General features: G+C 40.2%; 4 protein-coding genes across 6 annotated transcripts; 1 reads left to right on the top strand and 3 right to left on the bottom strand.

Moving 5' to 3' along the window:
* Positions 1-2,314: 2,314 nt before the first annotated feature.
* pex1 (peroxisomal biogenesis factor 1) lies at positions 2,315-13,379 on the bottom strand. 2 transcript variants are annotated; one of them, XM_034599921.1, is made up of 24 exons: positions 13,179-13,379; positions 11,955-12,101; positions 11,743-11,826; positions 11,508-11,622; positions 10,552-11,243; positions 10,320-10,439; positions 10,059-10,179; positions 9,757-9,863; positions 9,544-9,629; positions 9,311-9,443; positions 9,075-9,171; positions 8,801-8,971; positions 8,517-8,671; positions 8,245-8,431; positions 7,969-8,135; positions 6,845-6,979; positions 6,677-6,741; positions 6,352-6,494; positions 5,715-5,818; positions 5,412-5,588; positions 4,740-4,982; positions 3,490-3,684; positions 3,086-3,216; positions 2,315-2,610 (listed from the first exon to the last, which is right to left on the bottom strand). In XM_034599921.1, the coding sequence occupies exons 1-24, from the start codon at positions 13,284-13,286 to the stop codon at positions 2,526-2,528; spliced, it is 3,768 nt and encodes a 1,255-aa protein (XP_034455812.1). In that variant the 5' UTR covers positions 13,287-13,379; the 3' UTR covers positions 2,315-2,525. The 2 variants fall into 2 exon arrangements, with proteins under 2 accessions (XP_034455812.1, XP_034455813.1); XM_034599922.1 differs by having other exon boundaries at positions 3,086-3,213; positions 13,179-13,319.
* Positions 13,379-18,537, top strand: rbm48 (RNA binding motif protein 48). 2 transcript variants are annotated; one of them, XM_034599926.1, is made up of 5 exons: positions 13,379-13,666; positions 14,216-14,406; positions 14,519-14,664; positions 14,974-15,533; positions 18,350-18,537. In XM_034599926.1, exons 1-5 carry the CDS (start codon positions 13,538-13,540, stop codon positions 18,410-18,412), a joined length of 1,089 nt encoding a protein of 362 aa, XP_034455817.1. In that variant the 5' UTR covers positions 13,379-13,537; the 3' UTR covers positions 18,413-18,537. The 2 variants fall into 2 exon arrangements, with proteins under 2 accessions (XP_034455817.1, XP_034455818.1); XM_034599927.1 differs by lacking the exon at positions 18,350-18,537 and adding an exon at positions 15,632-15,797.
* On the bottom strand, positions 15,780-17,562 carry LOC117770455 (EF-hand calcium-binding domain-containing protein 1-like). The gene is made up of 6 exons (XM_034599928.1): positions 17,376-17,562; positions 17,058-17,216; positions 16,412-16,516; positions 16,185-16,336; positions 15,967-16,071; positions 15,780-15,871 (listed from the first exon to the last, which is right to left on the bottom strand). Exons 1-6 carry the CDS (start codon positions 17,449-17,451, stop codon positions 15,821-15,823), a joined length of 648 nt encoding a protein of 215 aa, XP_034455819.1. The 5' UTR covers positions 17,452-17,562; the 3' UTR covers positions 15,780-15,820.
* On the bottom strand, positions 18,478-20,574 carry LOC117770456 (EF-hand calcium-binding domain-containing protein 1-like). The gene is made up of 6 exons (XM_034599929.1): positions 20,472-20,574; positions 20,146-20,304; positions 19,592-19,696; positions 19,365-19,516; positions 18,684-18,788; positions 18,478-18,588 (listed from the first exon to the last, which is right to left on the bottom strand). Exons 1-6 carry the CDS (start codon positions 20,545-20,547, stop codon positions 18,538-18,540), a joined length of 648 nt encoding a protein of 215 aa, XP_034455820.1. The 5' UTR covers positions 20,548-20,574; the 3' UTR covers positions 18,478-18,537.
* Positions 20,575-22,075: the final 1,501 nt, after the last annotated feature.

The raw sequence follows: 22,075 nt of genomic DNA, 5'->3' as shown, positions 1-22,075 counted from the left end.
GTCAGGAAACACATCTGTCAAGAAGAAACAAAAGCTAACAGAGCGAAAACTGTCCCGCGGTCACCCGTCATCTCTGCCTCTCACTTGTTTCTTTAACATGTGCCTTTTATTCAAACCCTACCTCGACGTTTTGGGTTTTTGATGTTCTCTTTACATCCCATAAACACCCCCATCTTTCCTTCTGTTCCCACTTGAACACACACACATCATCATCTTTTGTTCTATTCCGGTGAAAAACCCTCTCAGCAAGTAAAGACTTCATGTGCTTCAAGTCTTTTGTTCCGCTCTGCGTCGCCCGGGATCTCAGTCTGGTGAAGGTTGGCGCCTCTTGATGTTGGGAAATGGACGGGTTCTTTGCTGTAAACTGGGATCACTCATTGTGGCTTTGAAGGGCTGGAGCACCACTGAGGCGTGAGGGGAACGTGATGAAGAAGAAGAAGAAGAAGAAGAAGAGGAGACACTTTTGATGTGACAACAAATGAGCTGAGTATTTACCTCAGGTGTCTCTTTTTTGGACCTGGAGGTTTGCTTCTTTTTTAGAATGTCACCATGTTTGACAGTGTCGGGCTGTGACAGAGAAGACGGGGGGGAAACGAACAATGGATAATGATGCACTGAAGACCACAGGGGACGTCTGATGCACAACCTGAATCTGTTGGATTTCCCTTGCAGCCGGCCCCATGCAAGGAGACACCAAATGAAGAAGGCCACTCAGTAGACAGATACCTCCAAGGCCCAGCAGTCCCCTTTTCAAACCACATTTCAATTCACTAGCTCCAGATTTTTTATTTAGATCTGCACAAATTTCTAATGGGTTCTTCACCTGTCAGTTTTTGATTCTCTTTCTTTTCTCTTCTCCTCCTCATTTCCTTTTCTCATCCTGCACAGGTCTGCAGGAGAAAGTGAGAGAGCGAGAGAAAAGTCTCTCCTTGGACTGTTCTCTTCCAAGCTGCACTGTGTGGGATTGACACAGGACTTAAAGGCAAGCCAAATGCAGCTCTGTCTATATTTACCATCTGCAGAACCTGCCGCTGCCATTGTGTGTAGGATGACAGCTGGCATAGTGCTTCAAATAGGGAAATATTGTCAAGACGACACACTGCCACGGAATGGAATGGGATGAAGACGACTGTTGCAATCTCAGGTAAGACTCTCAGATGTTGTGCGTGCCCTGGGAGCCTTTCAGTGAAGAAGTGACAGAACCTGCAGAAAGTTTCAGCTCCAAGTGTTTAAAACCAGACAGGAAGGGAAAGTAAAAGCAGACTAAAAAAAACACTTTCTGACATATTAATGTGCTAATTCCTGGACCTCACACCTCAAGTGCTGCTAATTGTTATTCAGCCTCATGTGCCGTAACCACAACTCATGTGCCCAGCGACTGTGACTATTACAGACAGTGGTTTGTGCCTTGTTTACTAAATTCAACTTTAAATCACCGTGTGTGAAGGAGAAAATATCTCTCCAGTTATTACATTTAGCACACTCGCTAATAACCCTAGGGGTTTTAATACAGGAAGATTAGAATTCATTTCTTTCTTTACTATCGCCATGACTGCACTTCATCTCAATACTTCAAGCATATCCTCCTTAATGTCACTGTGAAGCTGATTAAATAGATGAAGACCCTCTCGTTACTCTGTGTTCGTAATATCTTTACTTTGGATATTTGCCTATTAGTTATTATTAAAACCTCCGCCAAGGACGTGATGTTTTCCCTGCGCATTTGTTTGTTTGTAATAAACAACTGAATGGATTTCCACTAAATGAATCTGGCTAAAAGGTGCAAATCCAGGTATTTTTCAGCATTTCTTTAACATGGTGAGATAGATGATGGGTTTTTTTTACATTTTCAACAATTTTCCAGAGAGTGATTAATGGGTTTTGATGAAAAAATCATATTTAGGGAACTGATATCTGTGGATGTAAGCAGTTTGTTAGGCTTTACTGCCACTACTTTTCCCCTGACTCTCCTGTAATGTTACACCGAGAGTTAACTTACCTATACATCATTCTCATTAGTTACTGAAGATTGGTGACAATATATAATTTCCATCATAACTCCACCCATCTGTAACCTGTGCCTTTAATAATCCACATGATACAATTCTAATCCTTGTTAGCAGATCAAACATTTGTTTGACATAATTTCAAAAACACATCTAGATCATTTTTAAAACTCCCTAAAAAGTTTTAACCAGAACTATTGAGTCAACAAGAGTTTTAAAAGACTTTATAACCACCAGAGGGCGACACAGTAAATAGAAAATAATGAAAACAGTTCACAATCACTTCACACAATAATAACAGCAAAATATGCAGTGTCAAAAACTCTGTATTTAATAATGACATCGTACATATGTACAGTAATTACATTTAATTACAATTAAATGTCTCATTCAAGTAGAAAAAAATACATATATTAATTGTTAATTTACATTGTCTTTAAAGCCCTGAAACTGCTTAACTACACTTTAATCAAAAAATAAGGAATTAAGTCAAAGAGAGAGTCAAATGAATTTGTTTGTTCAAGCTAAAGTTACACGTTGTCCAGGTTTAAATGTGACGGAGTGAAGAGATTTTCCGTCTCCTGAACCGCCAAAGTTTTCATACCTTAAAAAAAGAAAAATATTATTTTGATAAATTAAAATCTAAATAATCATAAAACACTATCATCTAACATCAACTGATGGATCACAAGGAATGACCTGTGGTGTTTGTTTTGTTTTCTTTCAGCATTAAACAGTTATCTATTCATTCATTTGACACATGAGATGAGTCCGCAGCTATAAATAGTTAAAAATGCAATTTCTCTGTTCCAGCTCTGCATTTCTAACGAATTCTCAAAATACAGAGTCATTTGACTTCATAAAACATGCTGAATATAGTGGGAAGAATAGTAGTACTGATTAATATTCATCTTGCTGTGACTTGGCTACAGTTTTGAAACTACATATAAATTCTTTCCAAAATAAATGGACAACTGTAAAATGACTTCTTTGCTTTGTGCAGAGCAAACTGTCTCGGTTACTATGGTTTCATCATCTGTCAACATCAGTGTGATTGTCTCTGGTGTCAGGATACTCACAGTTTTGTGTATCTGTTCCAGTCGGACTTGCTGAGAGATGGTCTGGTCGCAGCCAGGGCGGAGTTCATATGAGCCTGACACAGCAACAGGCCCGGCTGGGTGGAGGCTGAAGGGACCCGGGGACCCTCCTCCTTCACAGACACACACAAATGCAACACTCAAGAGTAATCATGCACACAGCGGCATAAATAAGCAGTTTAACAACTCTTGGTTGGACACTAGCCATAAATAGGAGTATAGAATAGTATAAACTAGCAATAAAATAAAATAAATGTCAAATGAAATAGAACGGTAATTCAAACTGGATAATAAAATGAAACTTGGTATTAAAGACTGTAGTATTGAGTGGAGCCGTATAGGAATTAGGAGCATTTAACATCTTCCTGTCTGTTGTCGTCACTTACATTGGCTCTCCTGTAGTTGTTCTTGATGCTGTTGACGTCTTGTTGTAGGCGCTCCAACTGCTCCGGGCTCAGCTCTTCGTATCCCCTCTGGAGGGAGGACATGTAGGCAGGAGGGACAGAGCCGCTGGGGTCACGAGCTGATGCCCCTACACAGTCCTGGGTCATGGAGCTGGGTCCAGAGACGCACTGGGAGTTCTGTCAAGAGAGGCAGGAGAGAGAAAATGGACAGGCACAAAAGTTATGTGAGGAAATAGATGTTTCTAAAACACTGAATGGCATCACTGCATTTGGGACAACAAACGGACGTTTCTAACAGTTCAGTTCTAACACTTTGTGTTTGGCTTGCAGCATTTCTGCAATATTTTAAAATGTTGTGGTTAAATTAAAAAACCTTGTTTATAATCATCCTTTGTTAAATCAAGATTTACCCACAGGAATTTGCTGCAGGATGTTCAGGATATTACTTATTCAAGGTTAAATAATGTATTGCAATTTCAATGAAACATTGATTTGAATTTGCCCTGGTGGGATCCCAGCAACATAATAATACAGTACAAATACACAACAGTGTGTAAACATTGAAAGTAATCTGTCCAAATAAATACAGAATCAGAGTAAGCATTTAAAAAACAAAGTAGTGCCAACCCACAAGTGTGACTGAAGTTCAAGGGCTGACCTGATGATGCTGAGTTAAGGCCCTTCAGGATATGAGCTAAAACGAGCAGATATTCGTGGTCTAAACTTTTTCCTCAAGACGAATAAAGTGCATTATCTGGATGAGAGGGGTCACTGAGTATTTACAGACCAAATCTATCCAGAAGGATGTTAGAAATCTCACAGATGCTTTGGCAACTCCTGAATAATGATTTTTGATTTCACCTCTTTATTGAGCTCTTCTTAAATCTGAGAACATGAACAGTTGTAATATCTTAACATAACTATCTCCAGTGTAGTTGAGTGTAGAATAAGTTACATGCTGTTTTTTCTTTACACCATTAAGAGCCGGACTAGCGTTTCCAGTTCTTAATACTATATAATAAACAGACATGGACTGATCATGACCTTCTCATCTTTATCTCAGAAAGAGAGCTTTTTCTGGGAAAACACAAATAACAGAAGTCTATGATATGTCATTATTGTCTTGTAGGACCATGAAATGCATAATTTACTTTTTGTAAAGTGAGAATGGATGTTTTATCCGTTTCTACTATTTAATGTACTGCTGTATGTATCTTGACAGCACTGCTCACCAGTCCTGAAATCGGTGAATTCCCCAACTCTGACTCGTCGGAGCTTCCAAAGTAGAGTCTCCAGATGTTGCTGCGATGGTGTTCGTTTTCTACGTGGAGCTCATCGGGCTCCAGCAGAACCATGGACTGGTCCAAACCCGCGGCTGGGTCTCCCTCCCCGACCGAATCATCGGAGCCGCTGATGTTGTTTGGGAAGATCATGGAGGACAGACTCATGTCGCTGTCTGAGCCGCAGGTCAGCTCCTGATTGTCACACAGAAACAGAGGGTTTGAGTTTAGATACACAAGTACACAAGCTTTTGTAGTCTCCAAACACATATGAATGAGAGACGTAACTTCACTGTGTTTCTGCAGTTCAAGATACTGACAGCCTTTGTTGTTTAAGTAATTTAATCACACCCATGGCACCACAGTTGGGAATTATTTGAACTATACTCCAAACTAATAATGGAGTGATAAGTAGAGCAACTGACATGCGCTGAGTTGCATACTAAACTCCTTGTTTAATTAGCCTCGAGGGACAAAAACCTGCCGGGCTGCTTCAACTGAATCATAAACAATTTGAAAGTGGACTAGACAACAGTTTCCTGCCTTCCTGTTTTACTGTGGCCCAAGGCAACCCAACACTATAAACTCCTCAGTGGCTGCATAATGAAAATATAATAGACTTACATTCGGTGTGCTGGTGCCCAGGCTGTTGTGGATGGCCTCCAGCTGTGCGTTGTAGAGCAGGGCCTTCAGGTCTGCCCCTGTGAACTGCTCTGTCAGGGCTGCCAGCTGCTCCAGGTCCACATCAGCCGCCAGGGGAACACCACTACTCAGAGCCCTGAGGATCTCCACACGAGACTCCTGGAGATACAACACAAGGGGTGAGGAGTTTGTCAATAACTGGATTAGTAATAGCTGGATGATCTGCCCATGAACTGAGTTTAATGGTGCAGCGATATTGCTAGTCATCATTCTAATTTAACAGACCAGGTCAGGAGGGGGGCAGTAAAGGGACTTGTCCAGTCGTCCAGGTCTCAGCACGGCTGGGTCGATCAGATCTGGGCGGCTGGAGGCTGCAAGCACATACACACCTACAAAAACAAACATAAACGATTTTCATTTATTTGATTTGAAGGAATAGTTTCAATTCAGGAAATAGACCTATTTGCTTTCTCACAGACGTGTTAGATGAGAAAACTATTACCACTCTTGTATCTGTGTGTTAAATATGAAGCTGGAGCCAGGAGTTTGTTAGCTTAGCTTAGCATAAAGGGGGGAGAAGAGGGAAAGGTAATCCATCTAAGCTCACTAATTTACACTTAATGTCATACTGCTATAATTGAGGCTTATGTAGACTATTCCATTGAGCGTTTTAGTCAATATGAGGTTTCTTGGCAATCCGTGAAAACTTTTTGGGCTACAATCGCTTCCAAACAAGAAATAATGCAGCACACAACCCTCGTAAAAGGACAAAAAGTAATTATTGCATCACAGTTTTTCACTTAAACGTTTCGGCTATTTCTTTAAAAACCCTCCAGCAGAACAGAATACATCAGTATATTCTGAAAACTGCTAAATTGGATGTCATTATGCAGAACACGTAATGTATTGCTGTATGACTGACCCTGGAGTCCCTCCACCCCATCCAGCTGGGTGAGGAGCTGGTTCACCACACGGTCGGTTACTCCTGTGCTGTCGTGGCCCCTCCTGGGGGCTAAAGAGTCAAACTCATCGAAGAACAGGATGCACGGCTTGGCTGCTTGTGCCCTGGAACAGACAGAATGAGCAGCAGTTAGGAAGATGGGAAGTCAATTATTCCAATTTTATGAACGGGTTGTTACCAGGGCTTATGATTACTATACATATTTGATGTTGCTCATTATAACTGGCAATGGGATTTATAATAGAGGGTCAGTGTGGTGTTGGGAGGAGCGTAAACGTTCACTAACCTCTGGAAAACATCCCGGACTCCCTGCTCACTGGCTCCGATGTACTTACTCAGAAGTTCAGGTCCCTGCAGAGACGTTAATATCCTGTGTTACTGAAGATATGTGTTGCTTCTCTAACAGAAAAAACACAGTCTTCTGTTTGACTGTCTGAGCTGAAGTCCGGCTTACCTTGATGCTGATGAAGTTCATACCACTGTCTTTGGCCACAGCCCTGGCCAGCAGGGTTTTCCCTGTACCAGGAGCTCCATACAACAATATTCCTGAGCAATGGCGGATAGGAAGATTGGAGAAGAGGATGGGATACTGTAACACATCAAAGACCCACAGTCATTTATTGTACAATTAATCAATGATGTTGAAATTTATACTTTGATTATCTTTTCTGTTGAGCTCCAATAAAGACATCTGAACATCTACTGCAATGTAAAAAAAACATCTTGAAACTATCGCTGTGTAAGAAGGTGCTTTATAAATTAAAATTGCAGTGTCTTGCCTAAAACTATAAAACATTAAAAATAATGGCTATGGTTTACTCAGAAAATAAAAACAATAGCGCCTTTGCACTGTCAGTGCTCGAGTCCTAATAATACATTGCATCAGGGTTAAACAGGATTTGTTTCCCAGGGTGCTGTGAACAACACCGTGACATTTTCATCACTAACTTGAAATAACTGTGAAATAAATTAATTTCACACTCATAAAGAACATCATGGACGGCGGCATCAAATATTAAAATAGATCAAATAAACTCCTAGAAATCCCAACTGGGATTACTACAGTGGCTCATGTGAAAGGTGGAAAATTAAATTGAAACTAGGTAATAAATTATCCTTTTATTTTTGGAATCCATTAATAAAGACTAAACTCCGCCTTATTTGCTAAAGAGAAACACATGAATCATTTTAATCTTTTCTATCATACACGTTGATAGAACGTTTGTTGAAACAATTATTGTTCTAGTGTAAAAGAAAGGCAGAAATAAAACTGATAAATTGAAATTAAACGTAATCTGAATAAGATAATGACATAAATAAATCACTTAAATAAATTAGCATCAGTTAATTTAAATGAATGTGTTTATTTTCATCCTATCTGCTGCAACTCTCATTTATGTTGAGACTTTTAATTGTTTATCTAAAACAATCAGTAACATTTATGGTGCTAAATGAAAAATAAATTGTCATCACATTAACTTTTGCAATTTCATTTCATTAAGTCTATTTATCCTGTTTGATAAAGTGAAGCTTCCATTCATTCGACTGGCTGATTCGATTGGCTGCTCTGATACTGACCTTGGCGGGGAGCAGTATTGTGTCCATGAGCTGCTGCCGCACCTCTCTCAGCCCTCCCACCCTCTCCAGCCCAGTTCCACTTGGGATGTGGAGGTCTGCCCCCCACAGCGAGGGAGGCGTGAACCCTTTAAGAGCCTGTGCAAAGTCACTCCACGATAGAAACACACCTGAGAAATGCAGAGCACCGACAAATAATGTGAAAGCGGCACAATAAACTAGCTTTTGCTTAAGAACGACCACACAAGACTTTATTATATATTGATTTTAGTGTCTTACCCTGATCACTGTGTCCGCTTTGTACTGTGTTAGCATGGACAGCTCGCTCTAACAGCAGTGCCAAGTCTTGAGGTGCGTAACCCTCCGTCTCCTTGGCAACAGCCCCCAGGTCAAGAATCTGTAAGGTCTCCTCGGACAGACCGGACCTTCTGAGGATGAGACGCCGCAGGATCTCTGCTCTCTGTGCCTGAAAACAACAACACACAAACTGTTCTTTCTGACCTTTTAACATTTATCAGTCTATGTCTGTGAGTGCGTACGTGTGTAATAACCTGGTCTGGTGGCTGGATGTTTACAAATCTCTGGATGAAGTGGGACCCGTGCACTTCGGTCAGCGAGGGGTGGAGAGAGTGCTCACTCTGGCTGGTGATGATCAGACACACCAGGCTGGAGTGAACCACCACCTCATCCACCACATCCTTTAGACCTACAGCCACAAAGAGACAAGAAGAATTCATATCCAGGCCAGGAATATTTATCAATACCGTCTGTGATCGTACAGTATGACAAGAAAAATCCCCCAGACACATATACAAATGAAAGATGTATAGTTTACTCTGAGCAATGTGCTGTTGCAGCAGCGCCTCAGGGCCGTGCTCATGTTCTGGTGAGGTTGGTGCCCCTGTTACTTGATCCAGGTCATCAAGAAGAACAACTGAAGGCTGCTTCCACTCTGCCTGTTCAAAAATGTCCTGCAGCATCTGTCTCACACTTTCTGCCCTTTTGCCTAAAAACAAGAATGTGTTAATTCACGATGGCTTCTCTTAAATAATGTTTTTGGAACAAACAGACATCATCTTCATTATCAAGTGTTTACATAAAGTATTGACCTTGTAGCTTTCTGCAGTCCACCACCTCCACATGGGCATCCAAATCTTCTCTAGCTTTTCTGCAGAGGGCTTGGGAAAGAGTGCTCTTCCCACTTCCCTGTAAGGAGAGCAACAATAACTATATATAGTTCTTCAAATTCCCTTTAGACCTAAATTCACTCTGTAAAATGTAATACAGTGTAGTGTTGTCAGCAACAGTATTTAAATATTTTCATTATTGTTATGTAAAGCACTACCTTAGCACCAGTGATGAGTAGAGCTCCTCCTTGGAGACCCTGACCAGTGGTACCAAGCTCTCGTGAAAGGGGACTACCCAGAAGGCAGCAGGAGATGAACTCAAATCCAGTCGTACTAAGCTCATCAATCCCACTGGAGAAAGACGAAGGAGTGAGAGATGTAAAGAGAAATTAATCCTGGAGAAGGTCCTTGTTTAAATCATACACAGGCTCAGAAATAGCTGCAGACTTACCCGAGGACACTGAGGGAGGGAAGCACCGGGTTTGGTGTTTCAGCTTCAGCTTTCACAGCTGGCATGGTGAATGACTCTCTGTGTACCTGGATGTGATGCACAGTGTACAACACCAGACTTTGTTTTATCATCATGTACGTGGCATTATGCAAAGAAAAACTTGCATTGCATTGGACTATTGATGTGCTGAACACAACATGTGCATGTAAATACCTGAATGTGTTCCTTCTGAATGAGAGTGTGTGCCAGTAAAAACAGCTGGTCAGGAGGATCACTTGCTGCTTCTGGTTTCAGTACAGTTAAAGCGAACTCTAACTTTGCTATAAATGAGAAATAAGGGGGAGAACAGTGACATATTATTGCAGCTGAATGTACTGTAGTTTTTAACTGTGCATTATGATTTTATCCTGATTGATATCTTGCGAAGATAATTAGAAACATTGTGCAGATTTTTCTATGGAATTAATAAAATGCATATCTGAAAAGCTTTTAAAGAAACAGTAGAAATGAATCACCATCAGTTCCATGTAGGAGGATGGTGCCAGACCGTGCAGTCAGACAGGCTAAAGGTTCATGACTCTGAGTGTGCAGCCAACCGAGGAAAGCTGTCTGGATCGCCTCATCGTCCTCCTCGGGCTGAGGGGTAAATGTCAGAGATCATCAAAACATAGGGAAGGAGGAAGATTCAATTTTATGCAGCTTTGAACAAATGAAATATGTGCTTGCTTGATATTTCACACCCAAATGTAGCTGCAGATAAATACTCCAGCACTCACCAGTGGTGTCAGAGGCTGTAGACGAATAGCAGAGGCCACTTTGATACTTGATTTTACAGGCTTAATTCGAACCACTGAATGTGGGCTGATATTCAGGCTGACGGCCAGGGGCTGTGGGATCTGAAAAAATATAAGTAATGAAAATTTATAAGGCAGCAGCCACTTCAAAGTAAAAAGTGCCATTGATAACTGGTGCTTGAATGGAAGCAGCAGTTACGTTGTTGAAACTTACCCATACTCTTCCACTATGGATTTCTCCCTTTCTGAGACTGCTTTGTTTGCCGTATAGTTTCTCATCACAATGGTACACCACCCGGACCACCATGACCTCTTCTTCTTTCATGTCCTCACCCCCCTCCGTAGAGGCATCAACCTTAGTAACTCGTGTGTTCTTCTTTTTCTCCATGGCCTGCTTGACTCTGGCCCTTGTTTCTTTAGGGGCAGAAACTTTGGAGAGCAGACCGTATGTCACTAGAGACTGACCTCCAATGACTCCATCATTTAGTCCATGCCTCGATGGAAATAAATGAATAACACTGGTTGCAGCGTGGCTAATGGTGCAAAGGGAGTCGGGAGGCGCACCACATACTCTGTAGATAGAGTCAGTAAAGATAGCAGGGATGCCAGGGACCGGTGGTGGCTCTTTAATCGGGTCATAAGTGCCCTTTATCATATAGCGCAGGAGGCTCCTCAGGTCAGCTATGCCCCCCCACTGGTGGCTTTGAGGGACAAGAGCATTATTTTCTAAAGACTGTCCAGAGGAGGATGAATAGAGATCAGTGTTCTCTATTTGAAGACTCGATTCCACACTGCTCCTCACTGGAGAACTACTGAGGTCACTAATCCCAGCACGGCTCTTCGGAGACACAACTAGTTCTGTGAACTGCTCCAGGCGACCATAGGGCACAGATGGCGAAAGTGATGCTGCAGAGATTAAGAGGCAAATCAAATTGTGTTAATGAATGCTGTCCGTGGATATGACCACGACAGAGCTGAACAAGTTCTTTAGAAAGTCACCATTACACACTAAAACCTTAGCTGCATTATTTTAGGATTATCAAAAGATGAAACTTTATATTTTTGCTCATGCATTTATCAAAGCCCATGTTTCTTCTCATGAATATCTGAATTTTGGATAAATCAAGGAACATTAAACAGACAAAAGATAATTGTTGTATTAACTCTGACCTATTCGGATGTAGATGACTGTGTGGCTGTCCACCCACACAGGAAAGACAGCATCTTGGAACACCACTCTGATCTGATCTAACAGCTGCTGCTCCAGTGCAGCACTGTGAAGCTCCTGGAGGTGTAAAACAGAGAAAGGCAATGCTACACGAGTGCTCCTTAAAGTGATTTAGGGTCCCAACCCTGTATAAAAACATAAGATTCCACATTACTGTAAATCACTATTTTCACCCACCAGGATCTCCCAGTCATCAGATGAAAGAGGCTCCACAAATACTTGATGCACCGATGAGACCTGGTGACATGGTTTCAGGAAGCCCTGAGAGAAACCGCACAACCAGATAATATAAACACAAAGTCCATAGTCACCAATTGACAATTACTTTAAAGTAAAGACAGTCTGGATGTGTAGAAAATGTGTACAAATTCCTCTTTTCAGAGAACTACCTGCTCTCCATCTTTCAGCCCCAACTTTTCTCCCAGTTGCCGACACAGCTCCACTTCATGGCTGTCATAGCTGGAGGAGGTTCTGTTTAGTGTCCAACTGAGGTAGAGTGGTGACCCATGGTCCCAGGACAACTCCAAAGCTTGGTTCTGAAACACAGCCAAAGTACATTTGTACCGTACATCTTCATTTTTTATGTAGTACAATCTAATGTCTAAAAAACAATCATTGACAAAGCTATGCAGGTTTTATTACTGTGCAATGATGTCCTGAACTATATGACTGGAGGATTCCTCATGTAATTGCCAAATAGCCAAACAGAGAAATAAGCAGTTTGTACAAATATCATGGGAGCTACTTCATGAATGCTCTTTGAAAGAATGTCAGACAACGGTAAACTGAAAGATAGGATTCATTATAGGTTTTAAAAAGATGCTGATGACCAGAACAGAACAGAATACAAGACAATGCAGTCATTTGCAAGAATGTATTGGCATCCACCAGGTCTCCTGCTGCCCTGTGTCTGATGCAGAGCTTTGTCACCACCAAGTGAGACTGCAGGAGAACTACTACTAAACATTCGTATCAAAATGGAAACCAACAGTGAAAATACAACAACCACACAACTGGCATCTTTCATAAGTCCATCGCTTTTCTATTGCCCCCAAACACAAACTACATGTAGCCACACTGCAAATAGTATAATACCAATAAGTATTATAATAAAATTAGATATTACATAGTATAATGATGATAACAAACTCATAATGTGACATTCAATTTTCACTTAATTCCTTTTTAATATAAACTTGTTTATCTTTAATGTATGATGTATATAATTAATGTATAGTCTGAGGTCGCAGGGTCAATATAATGGAGCCTGAAATGTCTCACCAAAAACTCCTTGTGCATCTTTTTAAAAAATAATTTAATTAAAGCTAAGGAGCAGGTTAATATAATGAATGTAATGCTCTACACATATAATAGAATACTATTGTAAAGCAGTCAGTGAGAGATGACTCTAACTAGATTGTTAGAAAGTAATTGACAGTAAATTTAAGTACGTTTAAAAACAAAGGAAACGAACAACACACACACACACACTCACAAACACAAGTCACACTACTGTCGCTGACATATTGTTGGCTTGAACGTTGTTTGTTTGTTTAACCAAGACAGAACTTCCTGGAGGACACTGCTGTGGAGCTAGCTAAGAGCTCGCCTACCTCGTTCAGGGACAGATGGGATATCAGCCTCGGTGGGAGGTGAAGGAAGCAGTTCTTTGCGTTGTTAAAAACAACAGTCACCGGTTGAATGCCCTGGTTAGTAAACATGATGTCCGCATCGCCTGAGCAGCTGTGTGACAGCCGGACAGGTTCCACTGCTAACGTGAGAAGTGCAACAAGTTCATGCTCGATCGATGTCTCTGACTCGGCCCAGCCAGACCAAAGCAGATGATAATGAGCCACATTCCTTTTCAAAATAAGATATTTCACGCCGGTACGCATTGAAGGCAAGGGGTAGGTGATTGAGAAGGCGCTCTTATTTTGAAGTGTGCGGAACGGAATTGGGTTTTCCTAGAAACATGGCGGCATCATCAGGAAGCAGTTCAGGCTGTTGGGACTCTCCGGAGGTTTATAAACATCACGAACAGAGGAAAGTTTGTATTTCTAGACCCAAGTACCGAGAGGGAAGAAACGACAAAGCGGTAAAGGTAAGAAAATGTCAGCAAGGAAAACACTGGGTCTTAAAGATCAGAGACACCCGAGCTACACTGTGATTATGTGCTCTGTCGTTTGTGAAAACCCAGATTAAATCAAAGATCATACTAAATATAAATATAAATGTATTCATCCTTGAGAGGTGACACAGATATTTCACCTCACTCTCGTTCATGGTGACCCCCACTGTCTGCATGTCACCATGAAGAAGAGTGAGGGGATGAGTAAGGAAATACAAAATGAGTAAATGACAATAAATATAGTGAGTAAAAATTCAAACTTCCAGAATCATGTATCTTTTCCAAACAACGTTATTGTTAATTGCCTTCTTATTTTCCTCTTGGTGCCATATTGATGCAGCTCTTGATAGAAAAGTCTGTCCATCTCTTCTTGTGGATGTGGAAGTTCCCACATTATAAAATCAGTTGCTCAAAGAATAAAACGTCTTTATCCCCTTCATTACTGGGCAATCATAGAGACCTCAGCCAGGTGTTTTGATGACATGGCATAGTGTGATAACTTGTCTTGTGTATCATCATCAGGTGTACACCATCAATTTAGAGTCCCGATACCTGATGGTCCAAGGAGTCCCCGCCATCGGAGTGATGCCGGAGCTGATCCAGCGATGTGCCCTGTACGGAGCTGTGGAGGAGTACAGGCCCCTGGACGAGTACCCTGCTGAGGAGTTCACGGAGGTCTACCTGGTCAAGTTCCAGAAACTCACCAGTGCCAGGTTCAGGATCCGACTCAACCCTTTTATCATTATACTGTACTGGCAAAGTGGAATAGAAATGCAATTTCTTTTCTTTTTTTTTCCAATAACCTTTTTTTTTTTTTTTTTTCAGAGCAGCCAAACGACACATGGATGAGAAGAGTTTCTATGGTGGTTTGCTCCATGTGTGCTACGTCCCAGAATATGAGAGTGTGGAAGACACCAGGTTTAAACTGCAGGACCGAAGGAGATATATAACAAGGGCTGCTCAGAATAAAGGTATACTTTAACATCAATTATGGACTTACTAAATAATAATAAAAATAAGTTAACACAAGATATTTTAGAAGAATAAATACAGAAGTATGTATATATATTAATTGTCTTTTTTTTTACAAAGTTTTTTTTACAGAGTTTAAACTTATCTTTCAATACACTGGTACATTTCAAATGTTCCCGCTCTATTGTTTCATATTACAACAAAATTGCTCTTTATTGGTATTTTATTGTTATATTATAGCTGGAATTACCAATTTTAATTGAAACCGCAACATTATGTTTGTCTTTTTTTCCCTTTTAATTTTAAAGTGAGAGAAAAGGAACAGAAGGAGGCAGAAAAGGAGGAGCCCACGACATCAAGAACAGCCACCACATCAGAGAAGATCATCCCCAGACACGATCGAAGGCCTAACAATGATAATACAGGAGAGAATTTAAAGTTTAACCATTATTCAGGCTTTCACTTACTGCCATTACCTCCTCAGGAAAGTCATTATTATGGACATAAAAATCAACATGGGACAGTACAAACAGAAGATAAAATGGGGACATTACATAATGCCATAATCGACACGAGACAGCAGCCGGCGCAGGGTTTAGGTTTCGGTCAAACCTCTTCAGACAGAGAAAGAGACACAGAACACAGACTGACTCCAAAACAGGCTCCTGCAGTCAGATTTGTCCCGAGGACCACACACCTGGAGAACAGGAAACGCAAAATACAAGAGGCTGAAAGCCAAACACAGACTGATGTTTCTGGGGAAAATGAGCCTTTGATTGGGCCAAAGCTACCTGAACCACCTAAACTGGACATGGAGGATGAGTCATTGAACACAACAGTCAGCCTCATCAGAACCACAATGAAACAGGTAACCTATAATCTGAACTGATCCAAACGACATCATTTCTTCAACATAGTCTAGATTTCCTAATTCAGTCCAGTTAAAAGCTTTGTCATCTCTCTCAGGTGGATTCAGTTCCTGACGTCAAACCAGTGAAGAAAAAGATGAAACCCCGTCGTCGGATTTGATCGCACCAGCTCGGTTTCTTGTTGCAACAGTTTTTTATTTAAAAATATTTCATGTCAATGCAAACAGCGATATAGTTTTTTATTAAAAAAATATACATCTGAAAATCCAACATGAATATGATTTTGTCACGGTTTCACTTGTTTCTGAAATACTTGCTGCTCAAATTTCTCAATATTCTGGAAAGGAAGAGAAACAGAAAGTAAGATTAAGAACTTCTCACTTAAAAAATGTCCGTTAATACATTTCTCATCATCCTTTTATTCCTTCTTACCGTAGCGTCAGGGAGGCAGGTTCCAAAAGCTTCAAGTAACAGGTTCTCTTCCTTCACTGCCTTATTAAAGTCGTCAAATGACAACCGCCCATCGTGGTCATAGTCCTGCCCATAGAAAAAATAAAAAAACAAATAGTTCAAACTAGTTTTGAGGTTTAAGTTGTTACACCAATATAACATGATGTTATAGGGTCAGAGCTGTAACCGTATCCCCTCACCATCTTCTTGAGTGTCATCTCCACCAGCTCCTTGACTCCCTCGTCTGGGTCCTCCTCTGAGGGCTGCCTGATGAGGCTGTCCTTCAGCATTTGAAACATTTCCTCCCTTGAGATGTAGTTGTCACTGTTCAAGTCGTACACATTGAAGCAGTCTGCATAAAGAGAAGAGTTATTACCTGGATAATAACTTGAGACTGATTTTTATATGTGGCAGTCTGACAGCTTACATTTAATTTTTTCATCCAAGGTCCCTCGGAGGAAAATGCAAAGTCCTTCGATCCACTCTTTCTCATTCACGAAGCTGTCGTTGTCTTTGTCAAATGTCCTGAAGACTGCAGGACAGATAATCAGTGATATGCAGAACATGCTCAGGTCATCAAACAGCCACTGCGCTCTGCGTCCAAAATGCTGCAGGTTATTCCTGGGCAATGCTTTATTTCAAAGGTCCATAAATTCATTTAAATTCATTTCCAAATCCTCTAAGAAGTATCTCAGTAGTTTTGTACATATTATAGGTAAAATAGAGAGTGGTCAGCTGCAGTTATTTCTAAATGCTAAGCTAACAAAAGCTTGAGACTTTTATTAGGATGATAGCAGGTAACTTGAGCATACAAAAGTCTTCAAACATTCAAAGGAAAAATGAAGGGTAAAGTTTACAATAATAGGACTGGTCAGTGGAAATAAGAGCCATTGTCAATCATTTGTAAAAACTTTGATAAAAAGATGTTTTAAGAAGAGACTTAAGATAAAATATGTTTCAGAACTAAAACATGAACTATAGAAATCTTGTTATTTCAAGGAAAGTCAGGGATTAGGTATTAATCTGGCACAAGCACATGAACAAATATAAATATATAGTATTACACAGAATACCTCCGTCCATGATCATGTCGTCAGTCATCCCGAACATGTTGTACAGTAAAGTCCTGAACCTGCTTCTGTCCAGACCTGTGACTCCTCTGCCCTGAGCGGCGGACTCCCCCAGCAGCTCATGGTACAGTCCGATCAGACCCTCCACCTCAGTTTTACTGACTGCGACCAAAACAGTAGTGGATCACTTTTCACCTGCCATCGATAGCATTAGCTTTAGCTCTCAGGCTCATTTAAACAATCACATTAGCAGCGTGTAACGGAAACTGTAGCTTAGCTTAGCCTAGTTAGTTCGTTAATTAGACAGATGTCTGTACTCACAGTGCTGCACTTGTTTAGACAGAGTTTCAGCCAGAGTTTGGAGCGACTTTCTCTTCATGGCAGTCATCTGTGACATGTTCAGGAGCTGAAAGTTCAGGACACGTGAGATCCAGAGTTTTTATTTTCAGTCTGTGGCTCCTCCGAAGGCTGTGTTGTTGACATACGAGGTCACCATGGCAACAACGTAGACAACGAACAGGCGCTATGCAACGATAGTGATACGCAGTAAGCGGTGTATGGAATATGATGATCAATGACCACACAGTTACAAACTATGAGGGACAGAAGTGATGTAAGTATGAATACATCAACACGTAAATGTAGAAATAAATAAATGTGGAACAATACAGAAATAGCCTTTTCGTAATTTATATCATACTACCTAATACCTGACTTTCCTTGAAATAACAAGATTTCTATAGTTCATGTTTTAGTTCTGAAACATATTTTATCTTAAGTCTCTTCTTATATCATAATTCTTTACATTTAGACACTCTTAAAGACACATTTTTATAGGTGTGCTTTCTCCTAGTTCTGGTCTATTTTTTTACAATTTATTATGTTTTATATTATCTAGTTTTTCATCTTTTCTAATCTGTAAAATGTTTTATTTCGATATCTGTGCTCTATCGATGCCTGAACTTGCTTTTAATTGTTTCTTATTGTTTTGCTTTTAACCCATTTCATATTTTTCGCCTTCAATTTTTCATTTTTAACGGTCAGGAAACACAAAATACAAGAGGCTGCAAGGCAAACACAGGCTGAGGTTTCTGGGGAAAATGAGCCTTCGATTGGGCCAAAGCTACCTGAACCACCTAAACTGGACATGAGTCATTGAACACAACAGTCAGCCTCATCAGGAACACAATGAAACAGGTAACCTATAATCTGAACTGATCCAAACGACATTATTTCTTCAACATAGTCTAGATTTCCTAATTCAGACCAGTTCAAATCCATGTCACCTTTCTCAGGTGGAATCAGTTCTTGACGTCAAACCAGTGAAGAAAAAGATGAAACCACGTCGTCGGATTTGATCGCACCAGCTCGGTTTCTTGTGGCAACAGTTTTTTATTGAAACATTTTTCATGTCAATGCAAACAGCGATATAGTTTTTTATAAAAAAATCCACATCTGAAAATCCAACATGAATATGATTTCTTCATGGTTTCACTTGTTTCTGAAATACTTGCTGCTCAAATTTCTCAATACTCTGGAAAGGAAGAAAAACAGAAAGTAAGATTAAGAGCTTCTGACTTAAAATATGTTCATTAATACATTTCTCATCATCCTTTTATTCCTTCTTACCGTAGCGTCAGGGAGGCAGGTTCCAAAAGCTTCAAGTAACAGGTTTTCTTCCTTCACTGCCTTATTAAAGTCATCAAATGACAACCGCCCATCGTGGTCATAGTCCTGCCCATAGAAAAAAAAATGACAATAGTTTTTTCACAGCAGCCTTTTTAGCATGAAGTCATAGGTAAACAAAGTGTTAAACAAAAATACCTTTATTGTCATTTCACAGTTTACAAAGAAATTAAGTGTCCCAGTGGTATAAAATATAATATATAGACAAGTAGAAACATGACAGTCTAGTAAATGAATATAAAAAAACTGGCAAGAAATGGAATAAATTGCACATGATAATTTAGCACTGTTTGATATTATTGCACTTGGTTAAGTTCTCCAATGGCACTTGGATAAAAGCTTGTTAACAGTCTGGAAGTGCAAGTTTCTAAGGACCTCTCTGGTCTAAAACACATCCAGGGAGAGTAAAGCCTCTGCGTCTGTGCACACTGCCATCTTCCAAATCAGTGATAATAAATTGAACAGAATAAATGAGAGAACTGAGAATAAAATGACTTGTGTTCCTATAAAATTGTTCAAGCTAGTTATGAGGTTTGAGTTGTTGCTTTCTGCAGAAGTAACTTAACACATTACACCAATATAACATGACGTTATAGGGACAGAGCTGTAACCGTATCCCCTCACCATCTTCTTGAGTGTCATCTCCACCAGCTCCTTGACTCCCTCGTCTGGGTCCTCCTCTGAGGGCTGCCTGATGAGGCTGTCCTTCAGCATATAAAACATTTTCTCCCTTGAGATGTAGTTGTCACTGTTCAAGTCGTACACATTGAAGCAGTCTGCATAAAGAGAAGAGTTATTACCTGGATAATAACTTGAGATTGATTTTTATATGTGGGAGTCTGACAGCTTACATTTAATTTTTTCATCCAAGGTCCCTCGGAGGAAAATGCAAAGTCCTTCGATCCACTCTTTCTCATTCACGAAGCTGTCGTTGTCTTTGTCAAATGTCCTGAAGACTGCAGGACAGATAATCAGTGATATGCAGAACATGCTCAGGTCATCAAACAGCCACTGCGCTCTGCGTCCAAAATGCTGCAGGTTATTCCTGGGCAATGCTTTATTTCACAGGTCCATAAATTCACTTAAATTAATTTCCAAATCCTCTAAGAAGTATCTCAGTAGTTTGGTACATATTATAGGTAAAATAGAGAGTGGTCAGCTGCAGTTATTTCTAAATGCTAAGCTAACAAAAGCTTGAGACTTTTATTAGGATGATAGCAGGTAACTTGAGCATGCAAAAGTCTTCAAACAGTCAAAGGAAAAATGAAGAGTAAAGTTTACAAAAATAAATAGTAATATTCAAAACATGAACTATTGAAATCTTGTTATTTCAAGGAAACTCAGGCATTAGCTATTAATCTGGCACAAGCAAATATACAAATATAAATAGTATCACACAGAATACCTCTGTCCATGATCAGGTCATCAGTCATCCCGAACATGTTGTACAGTAAAGTCCTGAACCTGTTTCTGTCCAGACCTGTGACTGCTCTGCCCTGAGCGGCGGACTCCCCCAGCAGCTCATGGTACAGTCTGATCAGACCCTCCACCTCTGTCTCACTGACTGCGACCAAAACAATAATGGATCACTTTTCACCTGCCATCTATAGAATTAGCTTAAATTCTCAGGGTCATTTAAACAATCACAGTAGCAGCGTGTAACGGAAACCATGGCTTAGCTTAGGTTAGCCTAGCCTACCCTGAGCTAATCAGACAGATGTTTGTACTCACAGTGCTCCACTTGTTTAGACAGAGTTTCTGCTAGAGCATGGATCGCCTTTCTCTTCATGGCAGATATATGTGACATGTTTGGAAACAGGACGACAGTAAGGGCAAACTCAAATCGTGGCAGCGGAAACTCAAATAGGGATTTTGGGCGGCAACAGAAACTGCCACTGAGTGTAAAGGCAGTTTGACGCCACACTGTTTAGAGGCAGCTGCCTTTGATGCCACACTGTTTGGAGGCAGCTGTCACTGCTGCCGCACTGTCCGTGGCTGTTTGTGATTTATTTAATGGCATATATACAGGTTTATAAGGCTCCACAGGATCCATATGCAGGACCTTGGTGTCTATGGATAGGTAAGAACTCAAAGACTGTCTTACCTACATAAGATGGTGAATAACTCTGTGATAGCAATGATGCACAGAGATGCCACTGCTCATGTCGCAATTTATTGACTACAACTGCACCAAAGTAGATGTAAATACCTCAAAGGAACAACGTTTGTAGTATTTATATTTATGTTCTCTCTAGGCTGAAAATACATCTTTGTATTCAGTGTTTTTGTGTTACAAGACAGCAAAGAGAGACTCACACAATTTTACTTTTCCATTGCATATAGTTTTATTTACTATCATAGGTTGTTATCATAATTTTATAAGTTGACTTTGGCCCAAATGTTTTCCTTATGACGGGATCTCATAGGCATTGTCCAAGGACTCTTAGTTAAATACACTAACATCCATAAGAACATTTAAAATAGATTTATTGTTACTCCTTCAACTTCTATGGTGTACAAGCATCAGTGCATATACTAGACAAATGACAAACGAAGCTGTACACAACAAACAGCTACTGGTTTTATTCTCATGTCTTCAGTATTTGTATGAATTCAGTTAACTGACAACGCTGCATGGACAGCAATATTGATACAGGCTGGCTTACCCTGTTAAAATAAAGTGAAATGTACTGATATTGAAGCAAACTGTTATTTATACTGAAAAATAAAAGTTGAAAAATTAAAAGAAATGTTGCTTTTGATGACAAACATACAAAATGTGAAAATAACCGTTTTTTATTTTATAGAATTTTTCAGTGTACAAATAAATTAAGTGTCCCAGTGGGAGCTTTAGCTCTCAGGATAATTTAAACAATCACAGTGTTGCACTTGTTTAAACAAAGTTTCAGCCAGAGTGTGGAGCGACTTTCTCTTCATGGCAGACATCTTTGACATGTTCAGGAGCTGAAAGTTCAGGACACGTGAGATCCAGAGTTTATATTTTCAGTCTGTGGCTCCTCTGAAGGCTGTGTTGTTGACACACGAGGTCACCATGGCAACAACGGAAACAACGAGCAGGTGCTATGCAAACGGTGAACATAATGTTTTTAGTGCTTTCTCCTAGTTATGGTATATTTTTTATCATTTTATTATGTTTTATTTTATCTAGCTTTTCCTCTTTTCTTTTTCTCATCTGTAAAATGTTTTATTTCTATATCTGTGCTCTATCGCTGCATGAACTTGCCTTTAATTGTTTCCTATTGTTTTGCTTTTTACCCTTTTCGTGTTATTCACCTTACATTTTTCATTTTTAATGGTCTATGATGATTACAAGA

This window comes from Hippoglossus hippoglossus, chromosome 11 (genome assembly GCF_009819705.1).
Source record: "Hippoglossus hippoglossus isolate fHipHip1 chromosome 11, fHipHip1.pri, whole genome shotgun sequence".
NCBI lineage: Eukaryota > Metazoa > Chordata > Actinopteri > Pleuronectiformes > Pleuronectidae > Hippoglossus > Hippoglossus hippoglossus.
The sequence above is the reverse complement of the archived record's forward strand: the minus strand, read 5'-3'. Positions and strand labels throughout refer to the sequence as shown.